Source organism: Rissa tridactyla, chromosome 10 (genome assembly GCF_028500815.1).
Source record: "Rissa tridactyla isolate bRisTri1 chromosome 10, bRisTri1.patW.cur.20221130, whole genome shotgun sequence".
NCBI lineage: Eukaryota > Metazoa > Chordata > Aves > Charadriiformes > Laridae > Rissa > Rissa tridactyla.
This window is the reverse complement of record NC_071475.1, coordinates 8,626,019-8,645,101: the sequence shown is the minus strand read 5'-3', so window position 1 is coordinate 8,645,101 and position 19,083 is coordinate 8,626,019. Positions and strand designations below refer to the sequence as shown.

At 48.6% G+C, this 19,083-nt stretch overlaps 1 protein-coding gene across 5 annotated transcripts in view; it reads left to right on the top strand.

The window, feature by feature from the left end:
* The window catches only part of ADAMTS9 (ADAM metallopeptidase with thrombospondin type 1 motif 9), an 87,387-nt gene that overhangs the window by 40,337 nt on the left and 27,967 nt on the right, over window positions 1-19,083 (top strand). For all 5 annotated transcript variants that reach the window (XR_008468683.1, XM_054216096.1, XM_054216095.1 and 2 more), the window contains 9 exons: window positions 596-806; window positions 1,576-1,740; window positions 2,871-3,035; window positions 3,936-4,055; window positions 5,542-5,646; window positions 5,791-5,958; window positions 6,154-6,438; window positions 7,104-7,265; window positions 7,864-8,040. Coding sequence is in view for 4 of the 5 variants with exons in the window: in XM_054216096.1 (XP_054072071.1) it covers window positions 596-806; window positions 1,576-1,740; window positions 2,871-3,035; window positions 3,936-4,055; window positions 5,542-5,646; window positions 5,791-5,958; window positions 6,154-6,438; window positions 7,104-7,265; window positions 7,864-8,040 (1,558 nt within the window). In the remaining variant the exon portion in view is untranslated. The remainder of the gene's footprint in view (window positions 1-595; window positions 807-1,575; window positions 1,741-2,870; window positions 3,036-3,935; window positions 4,056-5,541; window positions 5,647-5,790; window positions 5,959-6,153; window positions 6,439-7,103; window positions 7,266-7,863; window positions 8,041-19,083) is intronic.

Here is a 19,083-nt window from a genome sequence, read left to right as displayed (position 1 = left end):
CTAATCCCTGCTGACGCCTCTCGGGGCGCATGTGTGTGTCTTGAAGAAAGTAGTTCGCTCGCACTTTGGAGAGCTGAAACTGCTGCAGTTTTGCATCCTGCCTCGTGGAATGCCTTGTTGCACCTTTCAAGCCTGTGCGGATCACTTTCTGACACTGTATTTTTCAGCTTTTTGTTGTTAAGAGGCCAAGGTGGCACTCCTGCAGAGGAACGTGAGGTAGAAAGCCTTCAAAGCACTGCTCCTTGCTTGGCCACAGACTCCTCCGCTGCTTTGTATGGTCCCACAGAGTCACAGCATGGCTTTGCTCTCCGTAAGAGGGACCTGGTGATAGTTCCTTCCCCCCAAGGAGCAATGCCAGGGTTAATTGCCTTGGGTTTTTGGAAGCCACAAAGCATTGGGAAGCATTGTAAAGAGCCAGATCTTCCAGTTCAAGAGTGTATATTCCTTATTTATGTCAAACACCCCTGAGCATGTTACCTGCAGAGTCCCAGAGCCCCACAGCTCCTTCTGCCTCTTCTGATCCTCTCCCAGGCAGGCGCCTTGGCATGGAGCCGTGGGTTTTTTCTGCACCAGGGCTGACGTTTGCTTTCCTCAGGTGGCACATTGCAAGGAAGAGCGAATGCACAGCCCAGTGCGGGCTGGGATACCGCACCCTGGAGATCTACTGCTCCAAGTACAGCAGGCTGGAGGGCAAGATAGAGAAGGTGGACGACCGCTTCTGCAGCAGCCAGCCCAAGCCGAGCACGAGGGAGAAGTGCACCGGAGACTGTAACGTGGGAGGGTGGCGGTACTCGGCCTGGACCGAGGTAAGGGATGCTCGGTGGTGCAGCGAACACTGTCTCCTCCTTGCACAGGGACGTGTCAGGCTGTTTAGTTTGCAAACAGCATATATAAAAAAGTCGCCCACAGTGATCTGCTTCCATTGCTTTTTCTGTAAGGACACTGTAGTCCAAATCAGCCTGGTGCCCCTTATTTTCCACTGCAATTCATTTATGCTTTTAAGCATCCCAACGTCTGTCTTGATTACACTAAGCCATGCTGGCTGTCTTCTCCTATCAAAGCCAGCACCGCTGCCAGGATCTGGGGAAGACACGTTACCATCGGCAGAGGACTTCTGGCATTTGTTTCCTTTACACTTTTTAGCTTTTCCATGAACAAGAAAATTCCTGAATGCAGGCTTGGCACTGAGAGAATGGCGAGCCTGGGACATTCCAGGGAGGGCACAGTGAAGGGGGGCTGGATGGTTAGAGGGAATTAATCTCTCCTAAAATGAGAACGAGCAACAGCTATTTGGGACAACTGAAAGGCAACACTTGTAAAAGTAATAATGGGGTTATAACCTGAAATGAATTTGTGGAACTCATTGCCACGAGATTTTATTAAGCTTATCAGGATTGGCTTTTTAAAAGAATATATAAAGTAACAGCCTGTTACTTAAAGTACAGATTGTTCTTCTGGAGGTTTTCTGCAGTCTCCTCACAGTCCTGACTGCAAAGAGGCAGAAGGCAATAAATGGGTCCTCGGCTCTTAACAGAGTGGCAGAAAAGTATTTACTCAGTGTCTTCCCCTTCGCAGTGCTCCAAGAGCTGTGGCGGAGGCACACGGCGGCGGCGAGCCATGTGCGTGAATACCTACAACGACGTCCTGGACGACAGCAAGTGCAGTCAGCAGGAGAAGCTGACGGTGCAGCGATGCAGCGACTTCTTGTGCCCCCAGTGGAAAACTGGCGACTGGTCCGAGGTAGGTGCTGGTCACCGGGGTGGGCTCACCCTGCTGATCCCCCACCCTGAGGGGCTGGTGCCTGCAAAGAGACAGCTCTTGTCCCTGCTCATCCCGCTTGTTTTGTTTGTGCCCCAGGGTGCGGTGGCACCCTGCCTCCTGCAGAAGGTCTCCCACAGGCACAAGGGAGGTCTTGGGACAGGCAGCAAAGTCACTGGACTTGTCACCGCTGGTCGAGTGGCCGTTTCCCTCCCTGCAAAGCCACAGGGGGCTAATTCCTCTCCAGTCCTGCAGTAATTTCTCTCCAGTTTTTCCACTGCAGCTTTGGAAAGAAAAATACTTCTGCCCTCATTTTCCCTTGAGGTTGTCCTCATGAGCCTTGGCAGCTCTGGCTGTCGCTGGAGGGCAGGATTTCACCCTACTAATGTCTTGCTCAGCCCTCTCCCTGCTGTTTATTACCGTTACCTCTTCCCCTGCTGCTGGTGTCCTTCACAATGCAACAAAACCGTATCCTGGTAGACTTTTCCCTCTAGCAGGACCGGGGATGCTGAGGAACAGTCTTCAAAGGCTGCTCATCACCTCTGTGGCCAAATAGCTCTTGTGTCTGTGAATCATGTTCTTTTACGAAATAATGAAAGCAATTAAGTGGGAAGAGGGATTGTTCTCTGCAAAATACCTGTTTTCTGGGTCGAGCTGCTGGCAGCCGAAGCTATGCCGGGGTGGTGGAAGAGGCACTCGCAGCGCGCGGGAGCCGACACCCTTAACGTACATGCTCAGAGCCCAGCAAGGGTTTTGCATGCCTTTGGCACCCTGTTGTGCACAGCTAGAGCCCTGTCGGGCAGTGATGGGGCTTTGCCCTACATCTTACAGCTGCTGGAAGGAAAGAGCCTTCATGGTCTCACTTTGTCCATCTGAAGGGTCCCAGCCTGGCTGTGCTCTCCATGCCTGTGCTCTGGACCAGCTCCTGAGAGCAATCAGGTCTCCTTGCAAGATGCTCGTGTTTTTTCCAGCGCAGGTGGTCGTTAAAGTCAGCAGCAGTTTTTAAGCAGTGGTTTCAGTGGGTCTCCAGGTTTATTTTTCAGCGCCGGGGCAGGGGCTGAGCTGGCAGCGCATCCCCGGCACCTCCTGAGCTTGCGCTTTGCTCCTCGCAGTGCCTGGTCACCTGTGGGAAAGGGCACAAACACCGCCAGACCTGGTGCCAGTTTGGAGAAGATCGGTTAAATGACAGGTTTTGCGATCCCGAGACGAAGCCGGAGTCGGTGCAGACGTGTCAGCAGCAGGAATGTGCTTCGTGGCAAGTGGGGCCGTGGGGCCAGGTACTCCAGAGCTGCTGTGGGGCTCCCGGCCGGTGGGACCCGGGTGCTGGTGGCCGAGGCTGGGTGCTACCCTTTCATCCAAATTCAGTGGGATAACTGCGTTAATGGATTTGGACACCAAAGCGGCCCCTCTGTTCGCTTGGGTTCAGCGGATGGGCAGCAATAACAGTACCTGCCCTTTGTGCTAAATTTAACATGTGTCATACTAAATTGGCTGTGATTTTTAAAAAAAGGGGTTTCCAAGGTTACGCTCTGAAATCCATATTTAGGCATGTAAATACACGGCCTGATTTTCACAGAAAAGCTGCTTCCCTTGAATAGCTATTGTTGCTTTTCATGTTTTCCAGTTTCTGGGTTGGTGAGGGCTTTTTTTCTGTTAAAATACAAGTTGCTCGTTTCTCCCAGAGTGTTCTGGCATCTCCTTTCCCACAAAACTGTTAGCTCTTGACTTAAAAAAAAAAAAAAAAAAAAAAAAAAAAAAAAAAAAAGGCAACACACCCGGACCAGTTGTCCCAGTCAGACTTATTTCCCATCAGCAAAATTATTCATTAGCTGCTTGTGCTACCATGGGGTTGAACAACCAGTTTTAAAGGAGGATGCGATGCAGATTCTACCAGACTATGATTTACTGTGTGCAGCAAAGTAAATCATTTAAATGCTTGCACCTTCATTCCTGAGGAAGCAAGTGAAGCGTGTGAGGCTCTGGTGGGTGCTGTGAATTAAAACTTTGACTTAATATAAAGCTGAAATGCATGAAGTGGAGAGAAACCAGAAGGGAAGCTGGGTTTTATTTTTGCTGCTCATGCCGAGTGCCTGAGCACAGGCTGGGCTGATTAATATTTTCTAACAGAAGCAGCTACTCAGACCCAGCACTTCTTTCTCCCGTCTGTCCTCTCCCAGTGCACGATGACCTGTGGCCAAGGCTACCAGATGAGAGCTGTGAAGTGTGTTGTGGGCACCTACGTGTCAGTGGTGGATGATAATGAGTGTAATGCTGCAACCAGGCCAACAGATACCCAGGTAAATCCTGCTGTCCTGTCTCCATCTTTTGCCAGCGTGCGTACGGAAGCATCCCGGCTGCAGCTTCAGGGGATGTCTTGCTGCAGCAAATGCCTGTCCTGAACGCCAGCCCATGTGGAGCAGTATCATGGTCCCCTAAGAGCTCGTGAGCTGAAGCAGCAGCAGTAGATGAATGTGGGAAGACAACCAGAGAGTAGTTCCTGTGGCTTGCACGGGCTCTGGGATGCCTGGCTGCCGTCTGGGCTCACTTGGCTGCGGGACCGTTGCTGTGTGGTACAAATGACAACTAGGGGCCATCATTTCTTGTCTGCTGCACGTGGCAATATAGCACACGTGCCAGCTACAATTCCAGATGCTTCCCTCCTGGCCGGATACATTGAGAAATGTTGCACACCCTTTGCAAATTTGCTGAAGAGGCTTTCCATACTGTGTTCTGTGGCACTTGGAGGCAAACATGTAAATTCCCGTTTCAAGCAAGGGATGCGTCCAGGGTTTCTGAAGGAGTTGAATAAAACAGAACACGACCATCTGTCTGTCGTCTAGGAGAGTTGTAGTGCTGATGCCCTGCCCAGCGCCAGTCCTGCATGACTCCACAGAGTTTAACTAAGGCCACAACATTTAGGAACAGGGCTGTTTTCCCACGTATGGAGACCACTTGCATGCTATAGTCGAGGGGTAACAAACCTGCTTGTCATGAGCCATGGCTTGGCATGCACGTCTCCAGCGTAAGTACAACCACAGCAATACGGAAATCATTTATGCCATTTGTCAAGAGCCGCGCTCTCCCTCGCAGTGACAATCAGTATTGATTTCCTTTTTGGCAGTGACTACTCGTAGGCTCACGGAGTAAAGTCATGGCTATTCATCATTTCTGTTGCCAGACCTCCCAGGAGGTCCAGACAGGACCAGAGCCCTCCTGTTCGGCACCGTACCAAGGCTGAGCACAGTGACATGCCTGTCCCCAAAACCTTGCGTGCTTAGCGTGTGGTGGAGATCAGCACATGGATATCGGTGGGCTGCAGGGGAATCAAAGGGCTGCAATCAGCTCAGGAGCGTAACCTTTATTAAGTGGGCTGTAGGTCTTGTGCTGAAGGAAGGGAGCTTTGAAGGGAGATAAAGTTGCTGCTCTGCAGATGGGTGTTCATGCCAGAACTCTCTTAATGAACTTTTGTCTTGTGCCTCAAAAACATCTGGTTTTAATGCATGGAGATGGCACATGGTTATGGGGATCCCTACTGTAGAGTTCCAAAGAAGTCAAAAGTCCACCGAGGTTCTGCATATGAAGTCCTTTGGGGGTATTGGTACCAAATTTCGCTGATTCACCAAGAGGACACAAGGAGAAAGCCTGCCAAACACAAGCATGCAGGTCACGGACTTTCAAGATGTTGTGGGTGGTTGATAATTACATTGAAGAGGAGGTGGTTTAACTCTGAAACATCTGCAAATTCTTTATTTCCCTCTTTTCCCTCATGTATTTCATGTACAGGACTGTGAAATAGCAGCATGTCCTCCCCATCCAAATAGTCCCGAAGCCAAGAGATCCGCATCAGGCATTCACAGGACGCAGTGGAGATTTGGATCCTGGACACCGGTAAGCGTGTATTGTAATACTTTCAGGATTACTTTACAGTAGACGGGGTGATATTTTTAAGTGCATTTGACCAACTTTTTGTTCCAAAGCCTCATAATATATATCGGGAAGCTTTCTAGTGGAGTCCTTGTTGCTCTTCCCTAGTGCTCCGCAACGTGCGGGAAGGGTACCCGGATGAGATACGTCAGCTGTCGGGATGACCAGGGCTCGGTGGCTGACGAGTCAGCTTGTTTCCACCTCCCGAAGCCATCAGCCACAGAAATGTGCACCGTGACGCCGTGCGGGCAGTGGAAGGCCTTGGAGTGGAGCTCTGTAAGCATCGCGTTGTCCCTTGCAGGAGAGCCTTATAGACCTCGTTGCTGGAAACGTGTTTCGTTAATCTGTCACGCTTGCCCTTTTATAACTGGGGAGAATAAGGTTTTCTGCTGTTGGTTATTAGCAGTAGCTGTCTGCCTGATTTTCAAAGCTGGAAATGTGACTGTGTCTCCTTTTCCCACTGTAACGCAGTGCTCGGTGACTTGTGGTCAAGGTAAGGCAACGCGACAAGTGATCTGCATCAATTACAGTGACCAGCTGGTGGATAGGAGTGAGTGCGATCCAGACGACCTCCCTGCCACCGAGCAAGACTGCTCCATGTCTCCTTGTCATCCAAACAGCCATGACTACGGCAGGCCCATCCACCCTTTCCTCTATCCGGATCATCGCCTGAAACTGCACCCCGGAGGCAGCCCGAACCGAAACCGTGCGCATATACCGGGAGGCAATCAGTGGAGGATTGGCCCCTGGGGTGCTGTAAGTGCCCTGATTTTCTTATTCCTCGTTTGTCGTGTTGCGTTGTTTTGGTTTTTTTCCTGGGCTAATCCAGGCTTTTCTTAACATCACCGCACAGGGAAAAGGGGGGACCCTTCTCCCCGCACTCTGCTCTCCGCTCACACGAGCGGAGTGTTGCAGTAGGGCGCAGGCATCACTCCTCAGCCTCTCACACCTCCTGTCTCCAAGGCTCTCCAGGCAGAAACCCGACGGCATGATTTTCCATGATGCAAAGGCCAACCTCTGCTTCTTGGCCGCCTCCCGGGACATTTACAGCTGTGCAGAGCTGTTGCCAAAGCACAGCAGAGACTTAATGCCAGCTCCTCTCACCCCAACCACTTTGCAGCGCTTTATCACGGAAGTCCCTGAAGGGAATTAAGCACAAATGGGATGACAAACACTGCATTAAGGGCAGCGGGGATTACTCACCTGCTTAAAACTAGGCTCACGTTTAATTTTCTTTGCTTAGTCAGCACCTAAGTCATCGCACTGCTGTTAAGAATAGCTGGGTTTTGAAATTAATAATGCCTGTTAGCCGTATTAAATTTCTTAGCTGCGCATTCCCACGGTGCGAGGCACTGGGAAGGAGCCGGGAATGCAAAATTATTCCTGGACCCAACGAAGCCGTGGGCAATTGTGTCTTCCAGTGCTCCAGCACGTGTGCGGGGGGGTTCCAGCGGCGGGTTGTGGTGTGCCAGGATGAAAACGGATACACCGCAAATAACTGCGATGAGAAAAGCAAACCCATGGAGCAGAGATCGTGCGAATCTGGCCCCTGTCCTCAGTGGGCTTATGGCAACTGGGGAGAGGTGAGTGCACCGTTCATCCTGGGCTCCCTGCGCAGGGGAAGGCTTTCGTTAGCAGGTGGTTGAAAAATGGGAGAAGAGAGGGATATTGTGGTGACATTTATTAGAAAGACTGGAGCATGAAGGGCAGGCTCTGATAAATGAGTGAACCCTGGCAACTGCTTGGTGGTGTTTTCCTTTCCATTTGTCACGGGAAAATTTTCTTCCCAGGCAAAAGCAAATTCTACAAAAATTGAGATTATTTTTTTTTTCCTTTTTAAGAGAAATCTAGTTTAACTGAAGGCCTTTTTTCTTAATAAAAACACTGCTCCATTCTGAAAAGTCATCTGAGACGAGCAATTAGAGATGCTAACCTCCAGTAGCGCGTTGGGTCTGGCAATGTCATTGTGAAGCGGCATGAATGGCTTTGGGAGGAGACAAGCTGAAGCAGCTGATGCCCCATCTGAGGCTTGTGCAGCGTTTGGGGGGAATTAGGCCGGAATGGGTTGGTTTGGGACAGAATCAACCGCTGGGTCTCGAGAGGTGCTGGTGCTTTGAGCGACCGGTCGGCAGTATTTTTGCTGCCCAGAGGGTGATTGCTCTGTCCTCTGCTGACTTCCAGTGCACGAAGCCATGCGGGGCAGGGACAAGAACACGGCTGGTGGTGTGCCAGCGCCCTAACGGAGAAAGGTTTACGGATCTGAGCTGTGAAATCCTTGACAAGCCGCCGGACAGAGAGCAGTGCAATGTGCAGGACTGTCCTAGAGATGCTGCCTGGAGCGCTGGCCCTTGGAGCTCGGTACGACCATAAACTCTTTCTCTTTGTGAACCGTTTTGTGGATATCCCGTAACAACAGATTTAATTTGCTTCAAACCAAGGTGCTAATGCTTCGTGTCTTAAAACTGCACTTAAAGAGGATTATTGACAATATATTCAGAATAACACCTGTTCAGGAAGGGCTTACATTAGGGGAGCTCAAGTCCTTTAATTTAAAAGGCGCTTTCTGCTAAGTAGCCACCTTTTGTCCGTTTTATTACACTCTGCGAGCGCTGTGCGTTATGAGTCTGGGTTCTGACTGAGTTCTTTGCATACGGATTTAAACCTGACATTTAAGCGGTGCATTTCCATTGAAGTTAAATTGTTCTGATGTTTAATGGTAACACTGCACTGCGCACCTACCGCTTTACCAGTCGCGTGCTCTCTGCCAAAAGCGAGGTGACAGGGGAAAACGTGTACTAAATTGCATCGACTCCCCAGCGTGTACAAGCGTGTATAGATGTGTGTGCGTGTCCCTGCCTGCCCCCACACACAGCTCTATAGAAACACGTGTGCGTTCACGCCGGTGCTCTATTTCTGTTCCCGTGTATATGGAACGTGAGCGTGATGTACTGTGCAAAGGCACCTGTCAGCTATTCTCATGCATCTCTCTGGTTCTGGAGAGTTATTGTCTGGCCTGATCTCCAGCTGCTGCTCTAGATACCGTTAATTCAGCAACGGATCAGCAAGGCGGCGGCAGGCTCAAAACCCTGGGAGTTTTCTAATAACAAAATAGAGTTTGGAGCAGAGTTGTTTTACGCTGTTGCTTTGCCGCTGGAGGAGTCTGCTACAGAGATGCTCTCACAATGGCAGAGCAGCCCTAAGCCTGGGGACTGGGATGCTGTTTTGGGTCCCGCGGCTTTGAAATTCTCCCTGCCCAGAGCAGCACCTCTTGCTCAGCCCCGGTGTGCCAAGGCGAGTGTCGCCTGGGGCGCTTCTGGCACGCCGGAAACCACGGACCTGCCGGTTTTGGAGTGGCCTTCAACCAAATGTTGACCTGTATTGTGTATTTTGTTATAAAAGTATTTGAAGAAGATTTAAAACAAAAACAAAAATTAATCTGACTCAAAAGCACTTTATAGGAAAAGAAAAAAAGAGGCCTGTTTGTGATGTATTGGACTTCCGTAATTGTCATGGTTTGAAAAGTCATCCTACTAAAACGTACCGCGCTCTCGTTTCTGCGGGTGCATTCTGCAACGCGGATGCCTTCAGTAACGCTCCGCAATATTTTTACCATACCTCAGTGAGTTATGCAATAGCCATAAAACTGCTGAACTGGTGTTTATACGGTGCTTCACCAGTCCAAGGGACAGTGATGTGAAATATTTCCTTTGAGGTGCTAATGTATCACTCGGACGCTGATGCAGTTGGTGCTAGAAACGAGCGAGGTGAGCTAAGCAGAGCTAGCAACCCCTGCAGTGGCTTCCCTGTGGAGTTACCGGCTGGGATTTGCTGCCAACCTTTGTTACGTGTGCCTGGACCGTTTGCAAGAACCAAAGGTGTGGAGAGAGTTGCGTTGCCTTTTGGTGTCGCTCGGCGTTCAGCCTCTTCACAGCTGTTGAGGAGCAGGCTCCAGGTGTTGGAAATGCAGGGTGCAGTCCTGTATTTTGATTTGGGGTGGGTTGTTTCTTTTTTTCACCCAGGAAAAATTCCCTTGACTCTACTAAGTCGTATTACCCTCGGTGGGCTGTCCTTGCTCGGTCTCCTGGGAGCGGGTGGGATGTCGGGCAAACAGGCAGAGGGCAGGAGCATCCCATCCTGCCTGCGGCATCTCCTCCCGGCTGCCCGTGGGGCTCGCAGCCCCCCGGCCTCCCACTGCTGAAGGGGCTGCAGAGCTGAGCCCCGGTCATTGCCACGAAGTGACTTGATTTTTCAGGTCTTTTTTACAGAGGTGTCCTTTGGCTCTGACGTAGGGGACCCCAGAGGCGTTTGAAGACTGAATTGTATCTATGGGGTCAACAGGGCTTCATGTCCCTCCTGCTAAATACTCCACGTGTGTGTCTACCTCGTGCTACTACTGTAGGTAGTAACATCCAAATTTTTTTTCTTCAGTGTGGCATCTCCTGGATTTGCCTTTAGCTCTGTCATCAGTTGCAAACATCATTCTGTAGCTGTACATACTTCATCTGTTGGGATGGAGTGTCACTACCATATTTTTTTGGTCACTTTTGAAACAAGAGTATAGTATTAGCTGAAACTTTTCAGCAGTATGGATTTATGTATTTATGTAAAAGTGTATTTATTTTTCCAATATTGTTATTTAATTTTATATAAATATTGCATACATTTACGATGTTTAATGTTAATGTTGAACAGTGAAAATTAAAGACAAGTAGAATGTAATCATAAATGAATTTGTATAATGATTTCTTGAGTCTTTTGCTAAATTAAGATCATATATTTAGTTTTGGTAACCTCTACTAAATTTTCTGAAATGATATTGCAATGTTCCATCTTCTGACTCACTTTTCTTTTACTTGCTCTGTTCTCCAACAGAAACTGTCATTCTCGATAATTAAACAAACACAGTTAACAGTGTGTGAATTACAAAGTTCGGATAACTAATTTCTTGCAAGCATCTGATTGGCTTACCTTTACTCAAGTTTCAGTGAAATTGGTACTATAAAATACGTACAAATTAAAGCAGAGAGAGTCTGAAGAGTCCAATCCTCAGTCCTCAGGCGAAATTCCACTGGGATTTTATACAGTAAACAAGTGATTTTTATCTGGCTGGTTAAATCCAGGTTTTAAAGAGATAATTAAATGAATAAACGGATTCTGTATGTAAATAATAATTTTATAACAGGAGACCGGTGAGATACCTTGTCATTATAATGTATGTTCAAAGAGGACTAAGAGGAGGTGACACTTACTATTTCCATGCCTGTTTAAGAACATGTATTTACACTGCAGAATTTGTACATCATGTGATAGACCTGACCTTTTTATTAAAATAATGCCTTAGAAAACATGCAGAGACTGTCACCGGGATACAGAGAGTGTTTTTTCTCCTCTGAATGCCTTACGGTATGAATGCAGATGTCCATACGCGGTCTCGAATACCGAGAGGAAATCTCGCCATGTTCTCCAGAGCGAGGGAGATGCTCGCAAAGAGCATCATCCATCACTTCACTTAAATCCCGAGGCTGAACCCGCTTCTCACAGAGCAGATCTGCTCCTTGCAGTAATCTCCGTGAAATTTTGGTGCTGTCGAGTTTACGATAACATACAGCCGTATCCTGAATTTGTGAATAATGTGGAATTTGCTTATCGTGGGCTTCTCGTTCTTTCCAAGTTAGGAAATGGGCACAGATAAGGTAAAACAATTGTATCTCACAGCACCGTGTCCTGGTTCAGTCAGGTGAGTCCTTTGGGCTTCACTGCACTGGGACGGTAATCGTTTGGATTTGACCTGTGGAAAATGGATGGGTGGGGGTTTGGATTTGGTTTTTGTTTGTGGTTTGGTTTTTTTTTTTGTTTCCTAAAAAGTATTATAATTTTAAAAGTAATCTTCTTTGTCAAGTACTCATCACTCTTGGCTATCAAAAGTTCTGGCTGCTCGTGCAATGGTTGTGCAGCTCTTAATGCCTGCAAAACGGCGGCGTGTGCTTCCCGGCGCTTTATCGAATAGGCAGAAACGCTGGTGATCTTCATCTTTGAGGGCCTTTTGATCTAACGATGAAGAGTTGGAAGCTTAGCGTAAAAGAATTACAATATTATTAGCTGGCTAAGCTTCAAACTCCGTTACTGTGGGCGTGCATTCAGGTTTGGGTTAGGACAACGCTGCCGTCTCCCCTTAGCCAGAGCTGTGGTGGCATTGATGGCTTCGGCAGGGCTCTTCGACTGCACGCAGGGACGTAGGTAGCGGCGAAGGGGCTCTGGACTCGGTGGGAAGCGAGAGGTCTGTCTGGCCAACATCCCTGTCAGGGAGCTGGCGCTCAGGAATTTTAATCTTAAAATTGGTGTCAATGGAAAGTTCAGGTTATTTGTATTTAATTCTGCCAAAGCCCCAACGTGTTGTTTGTAAAATGCCCTCCCCGTGAAGCTGGCTGAAAACAGGCTGTTCAACAGCAATATTCGCCATGTCGTCGCTCTGATAATGTTCTTAGCAGGCAGGATGTCAGCTCTTGCTAAGGCAGAAGTGATAACCAGGGGCAGATTTGGTTGCAAGTGTATGTAACTCTGCTGTTCTCTTCCTCTTTTCCGCAGAAAATGAATTTGCTGTGACAGCAGCATTACTGAGCTGCTGTATGATTCTTTACATGTGTTTTTGCAATAACAAAGCCATCCTTGACAGTGAAGTGATAGGCACACTGAACTCTCCAGTCACTCAGTGATTCATGTTGCTTTTTCTGTCCTTCATTCATATGATGCTGGTTCAGGCTCTGAGACTGCGACAGCAAGTCTGTATTTGTCTGTAATGCCAGGTATTATCAGAAAACTAAAAAAAATGGTCCTACCCCGAGATCCTGTTGGGGAAGGACAGATGTTGCCGCAGCAGAGGAAGGCTGCACGTATGGTCCCAGCACCCAGAAGCCACCCAGGCAGAGGGATGCACTGGGTAGCTTGCGCGCCTTCAGAAAAACAGGTAGAAATAGATGCCTTAGTGAAGATTGAATAAAGCTGATCCAGACGAAAATGAGAGCTTGGTAGCCTGTGGATATCCCCAGCCATCTGTCTGAAGCTGTCTCTGTCCCAGAGCTGTTTACTGTACGCGTAGGTGGCCCACCAAGGCGGCTGTCCCTCCTGGGCTCCTGGCTGTCTCCCCTCTAGGAGCAGTCAGACCGACTGACTCCAGGGGCTGCTGGTTTGGTGTGCTGATGAAAGGCAACAAGTTGTCTGCTTTGGTTTCCCAGTCAGAAAAAGGCCTTTGATGGTGCAGACCTCTCTGCTTTTGTTTAAAAAAAAGCAAACCTGGCACTTTTCAGCCCTTCCCTGTACCCCCTGCTGTATGTCACCCGCCCAGAGCATCCCACCGCCAGTGCCCAGCTTCAGCCGCCCTACAAAACTGCACGTCCCTGGGTGATAGCTGCGATGGGCAGAGCCATGCCAGCTTTCTTTCTATCCACCTATTCTCTGCCTTTGTGCCATTCTCTGAGTTCGTCCCAGAGGGTAAAGGCAGTTGGGATTTTCCTTTGAAGAGTTTCAGCCTGTAGCTCCGCTGGGGCAGCGGTGATGGATGTTCCTGCAGCTCTTCCCTCAGCTCAGTGCCCACTGTCCCCACCGAGGCTCAGAGCCACAGCTGGTGGCTCTAAGCTGGTTAGAGGTGGGTGAAGCCAGTGGTACCCAGCTGCCGGGTAGAGAAGCATCACTTTATTCCTCTCTTATTACGCTAAAATCTCCAATTTTTATTTTCCTTTTATTTTTCCTTTATTTTTGTTGTTTGCCTATCATCGCCAAACGTCTTTCATTGCCACTACTGTTTTCCCTTAAAGGAGAACTATACAGGTATACTTTTGCTAGCTTTCCGCTGTCTCCTGTTTGCTAGTATTGATGCTCCATGAGCAGGAAAACAACAATTGATGCCTGTCTGCTACACTGGAGCTGAGGGACCACCCCGCGGCTCTGTGTGCTTAACACTAAGCCTGCACTGAAGTGCTTTGCTGGATCAGCTCTCACAGGACTGATTTCCCACAACTTAATGCTCAACTGTTGAAACTCCCTTGCAGGCGGCCCTTAGTCTTTGCACCCGTTGTGATCTGACCTGGTGGTTAAAACTTTAGTCTGATGGAGAAGTAAAAGGACAGGGCAGGGGCATCCCCTCTAAGCTCCCTGATCCAGTGCCTGAATGCTGGGGAAGTGCCAGGGTAATGAGCTGCAGAAAAGGGCCGGTCTCTGCTTTCCTTCGATAGCCTCCGCTACTGCCGGGACAGACGTGAGCTGGACCATTGGTTGCACTCGGGAAGGTTATTCTGTTGTATCTTGTATCTTTTCCCCCCATCCCCAGATGCTGTATCTCTTCCCGAGTTCCTCGGTGCACTTTCCCAGTCGGAGCAGGTAACTCCATTACTATTCACTGATGTTTCTTACCATGTATAGCCCAACCCGTGCTTCTGTCCTGACTTACTGTAACATACTTGTCTTTCTCCAACCAAAGTAGTACAGTGGCTCTTTGGCTGCATTTGGTGTGCCTCTAGTTGCCTTTTTATGCCTCCCCTCTTACACGCTTGGTCAATGAGATGGCCCTTTTCTAGGCCGTGCACAGCTGGCCTGGACTTGAACAAGTGGTGGGACTGCTCTTCAGCGATGGACTGGCTTCAGTCTTCATGTCATGGTTGGCCCACCCATGGCTGCTGGCTTGGCAAAGTCCGCAGACCTCATACGCACACACTCACACACACACAGGAGAAATAAAGCAATAAATAAAAGGGCAGTTGCTGGGAACGTTTGTCTCCCAAAGCACTGGCTTTGAGTGCGGTAATTGAAATAGGCGTTAGACCGCAGGAGACACCCTAGAGCAGTAACACGCTGCCAGGGATGAGCTGTGAAGTTCAGCATCTTCAAGCAGACCCCTGAGCGGGGCGTTGGGAGGTCTGCATGCATTTTTGCCCACATTCCCTATTCCCGCTGTGTACCCCAAACTGCAGTGTTTGCTGTTTCTCAGATCTTAGGGATTACAGCGTTTAGAAACAAGGACGTGTGATGATGAGGGACACTAAGCACAGAGACATTTACTGTGTTTCTAACTTTCCCGGTGACTGATTTGAGCGGTCATTAAGGAAAAATGATGTAGTCAATCTTGTTCCAAAGGTACTTCATGCTCTAGTCATGTTTTAATTTTTGCGAGCTCACAGGGGAGATGAGTGAGCCAGCAGGATGGATGAGAAGCTGTCTGGTGCCCAGACCGCATGCAGGCTGACAAACACTATTTGATCCCTAGTGCATTAAGCCAAGATTTTTCTTTATAAAACCGGGGAGGAAGAAGCGGCCCAGTGCTCCTACAAACCCCCGGTGTGATGCACACCTGTGAAATAGGGCTGATGTTCCTTGGTGAGCTCTTCACTTTGTGTTTCACTCCATCCGACACGGAGAAATCCTATTTTTGAATGGAACTTCTAAACAGCATCACAATACAACTGTTCACTAAGAATATGAAGTGTCAGTTAGCCGAGGCTGCTTGCTGCTTCAATTGCTACTTTCTTAAAAGTGCCGCAGCATGAAAAATATGCTTCATCAGTGCCTTCCACATCCCATTATACTGGCGTCCTTGGGTAACTCACGCATCTCCTCCTGATTTGAGGAAATGCCATCTAACGCCTCCTTCCCTGGAGGCACCTGCAGTGGCTATTTGGGGGCTTTTGCTTGTTTGTTGTTGAAGTTAAATAGCGTGGAGCAGGGCAAGGACACAGCTTTTAAGGCGGCTTTGTGTGTTCACAGCCCTGCTGGTTTCTGTACCTGGTGAAGTCTTTGTATGGGATGTAACAACGGGGCAGGGAAAAGAGGGGGGAGAAGGTGCTACTTACTAGGTGGACACCATAGAAGAGGAGATGTGTGGCTGCTTCTCCTGCTGCAGTTACCTGCTTTTCTCCTATATATCGTGTGAGGTTTCCCAGCTCAGGGAAACTATTGTCTTGACTTCAGGGCTCAGTTAAAGAGCCCAAGAGCATCCTTCCCTCTGGGGCAGTCTGTGGTGCTGCAGGAACGGGCTCCAGACCCACCGGTCTCTTCCCTCTGCTGCAGCAACACAACGAGTTGTACCTTTTTTTCAAAAATTCCTCTTTTTTTTTTTTTTTTTTTTTTTTTTTTAAGCTGTTATGAGACATCATCTGCGTCTGGGTTTGGCAGCGGGAAGGTGGAGGTTTAATGGGTTGTTTTATTTCTCCCTTTTGCAAATAATCATTTGGGAAACACTGAGGCTGTGCCGCAGAGCTCAGAGCCAGTGAAGGGCAGAGACAGTGGGAGACAGCATGGGTGTCCCCTCTCGCCTGTGCCCAGGGTGAAGAGCGCTGCTTGGGGACACTGGGGCAAAGCCAGCTGTTGTGCACACCAAGGATGTGCACAAGAAACTCCTCGGGATGTTTCCACGGGGATTTCTGGGCAGTACTCACAAACGTACTTGGATGACACGCTCCCAAATCCCTAACGTTCGTGTCCTCTTTTTTCAGTCCTCCCATTACTCTGGGGAGTCAGCATGGATTAAGCATTTCTAAAGCGGCTTCCAAACTGCAGAGCAGTGCTTTGGTGCGTTTTGGCTCTGGTCTAGTTGCCCTGCCTTGAATGCAGAGACCGCTCTTCCCTTTTTAATGTACAACAGTCAGATGTATTTTCTGGCCTTGTACCGGCTAAAACCACCACGACCATGTGCTCTCAGCAGCCGTGTGTGTGAAGGTATGGCTCCGTCTTACAGTTGTGCAGGAAAGGAAAGGAAAGCCCGTCTGGGCACATCCTGCCACGCATACCCCGCTCCCACCCCATGAGCATGGACATCTCGCTGCGCCGATGCGGCTGGGGGTGAGACCACGGTAAAGCGGTTCAGTGGAAGAACAGGGTTTCAGAACAGCAATAAATGTTTCCTAAACATCTCCTCAAGTGCCACAGCCACTGGAGAAACCATGTCATGGAGCTGCACCCTTGTTCTAAGCCTGTTGCTGGTCTCGCTGAAGCTGAGGGAGTTACCTGCTAAAATACCTTGCTGTTGTGAAGCTAATTGGGTTAGTTTGGATGGCAGAGAGCCTCTGTTGCTGGATAACACACAAAGGTTCAGGCATTTTCAGACTTCCAGTAGGGTTCAGTTGATAAGGAGCCATCCAGGCTTTCCTTGGTGGTGCATCTTCTGATGTCCTTTGTGCTCGAGAGACTTCAGAGGTACAGAAGTCACAGGGCTGTGATTGCAAAGTTATCAGCATCTGATAGCAGCATCGTGAGTTATAGTAAGAGCTGATGTAGACTAATAGGCTGCTGAAATATAACCATGAGGGTGCATGGTCGGGCTCTGCTTGTAGCTGGAGAGGTTTGCTGACAGCCAGGAGCACAGTCCCTCATGGATAGGGTGTGCAAAGCATTGAGGGCTCCGTTGTTTTTCTGTTTTATTTCATCTAGCACATGTTTCAGCTCAGATTGTTGGAAAGGATGAATGAGGGCTTACTTAGGAGCACTTACTTTCCATATAATCCTTAATGTGTGGAAATCTAAACCTACAAGGATTGATTTTAATTTCCTCCAAGAAGTTACTCCTGGCAGAATCTGATAAAGCCGTTTTTAGTCTAATTCTTCCCAGCCCTGCCCTTGGTGAGCTATCGGAGCATGCCTATCTCTAGGAATTCATTTGGTGATCACCGCGGCTTGCATTCATTATCTCAAATACCTCCCAAATCGGCTGATGCGCGGAGGGCCTGGAAAAGTGGTCTGACAGCATTTTCTGAGACTTTTCACTTTTGGGGGAGAATGTGCTCAGATTCTTGCTGGTGGTTTGCTTCTCTGACCCGTGTTGAGCTGCCTGTGTGGTGCAGAAAGTTAAGGAGAAGCGGAGCCGCTCTGTGGCTCTCGCCTGCTCTGTGCTGCCTCTTTCTTTCCACCAAGATTTGCTTATTTGTGGCCAAGGCTGTTGAGTCCCTTTGGTTCCAGACCAACCTTGCTCCCGTAGCTCAGCCTGGCAGCGGCAGGGCTGTGACACAGCTCCCACTGCAGAAGAGCAGGTCACGGTCTCCTGCAGGAGGGCCAGAACTCGGGTCCAACCAGCCTGAAATTTTATACAAATTTTTAAGAGTTTTGGGGTGCGTATTCTGGTTTTTACCTGCTACCAGCCCAGTGAATCAAGTAGCAGCTTTCCTGCGTTAGAGAGGTCTTAACGAACAAGACATACCCTCACCTTCCAGAATGTCGGAGGAGGAAATGCAGCAAGGGTTAGTTTAAAGCAATTTGCACGTACTTGGTAAAACAGAATGATCTTCGTCATTCCTGAACTCTGAAACAAAAAACAAATTCCTGTGGAAACAAAAACACAAGCTTGCCACTGCGCTGGAGCAGAGCGATGCGTTGCGGGAGAGATTTTGCATCGTGTTCTGACCTTTCTGGAAACAGTTGATATGGAAATATTTTTGTCATATTTATTTAAACTTTTTTTCTTGCATTTATTTAAACTAGGCAGCGTATTTATTTGAAAAAATCAGCAGCGTACCAATCCCCGGTTCTTGGCACGTTAACAAAACTAATCACGCAATGAACATAATGCCCTTAAATCTGTGCTCAAGTGCTTTGATCCTAATACTATTAGGAAATTCCTTTTGTTCTTATTCTCTATGTAAAGCACCAGGTGTGACTGCAGTGGTTTTAGGAGATAATAAAGATAATGACAAGGGGACGGTTTACTAGAGTCTTTAGTGTAATGGCTATGGCTATATTTTTGAAATAGTACTTCTCTGCTATTTTATATGCCCCAATCATGTCGGGTTTTTCAAGAAAGACCACAACGTGTTGTTTTCGCACCGTCCTCCGTGCCTGGCTACCCTCCCAGGTTCACCTGGGGGTGCTGTTTGTTTCCATGCCTCTACCACAGGCTGGAAACAGCATTTCAGGGCAATGTTTTCAAGCACTTGAGAGGAGGCAGAGGCGGGTTGACCACGGGCTCGCCTCCAGGAAGCTGGTGAGCGAAAAAAGTCATTACAGTACCTTGGCTATACTTTCAGGGCTGGATCCGGAGGCGATTAAAACCAGTAGAAATCTTTCTGTTGACTTCAAAGAGCCTTGAACGAGGCTGTTATTCCACAGAGAGCCACCCATCCATCCCCCGTACTCAGAATTATTTTCTACAGCAGGGTGGGGGATAGGAAAGAAATAGAGAGAAGAATAAGAGAAATATGAAAGGAGTGATTTTTGTCTGTGCTATTCAAATGTTTTAAAGAAGGTCAAAGCTTACCTCACCATGGCACTGTTATTGATAGATACTGTACGCGGGCGGCAGCGTTTGCAGCGATGAAGAGTCCTGCTAATGAAATGCAGTTTCCCCAGGGTCCAAAATAAATGATGAGGCTGATGGCACTGGCTAGGTGTGTTGCTTCCCGAAGTCACGTGGCGTTGAGATGAAGC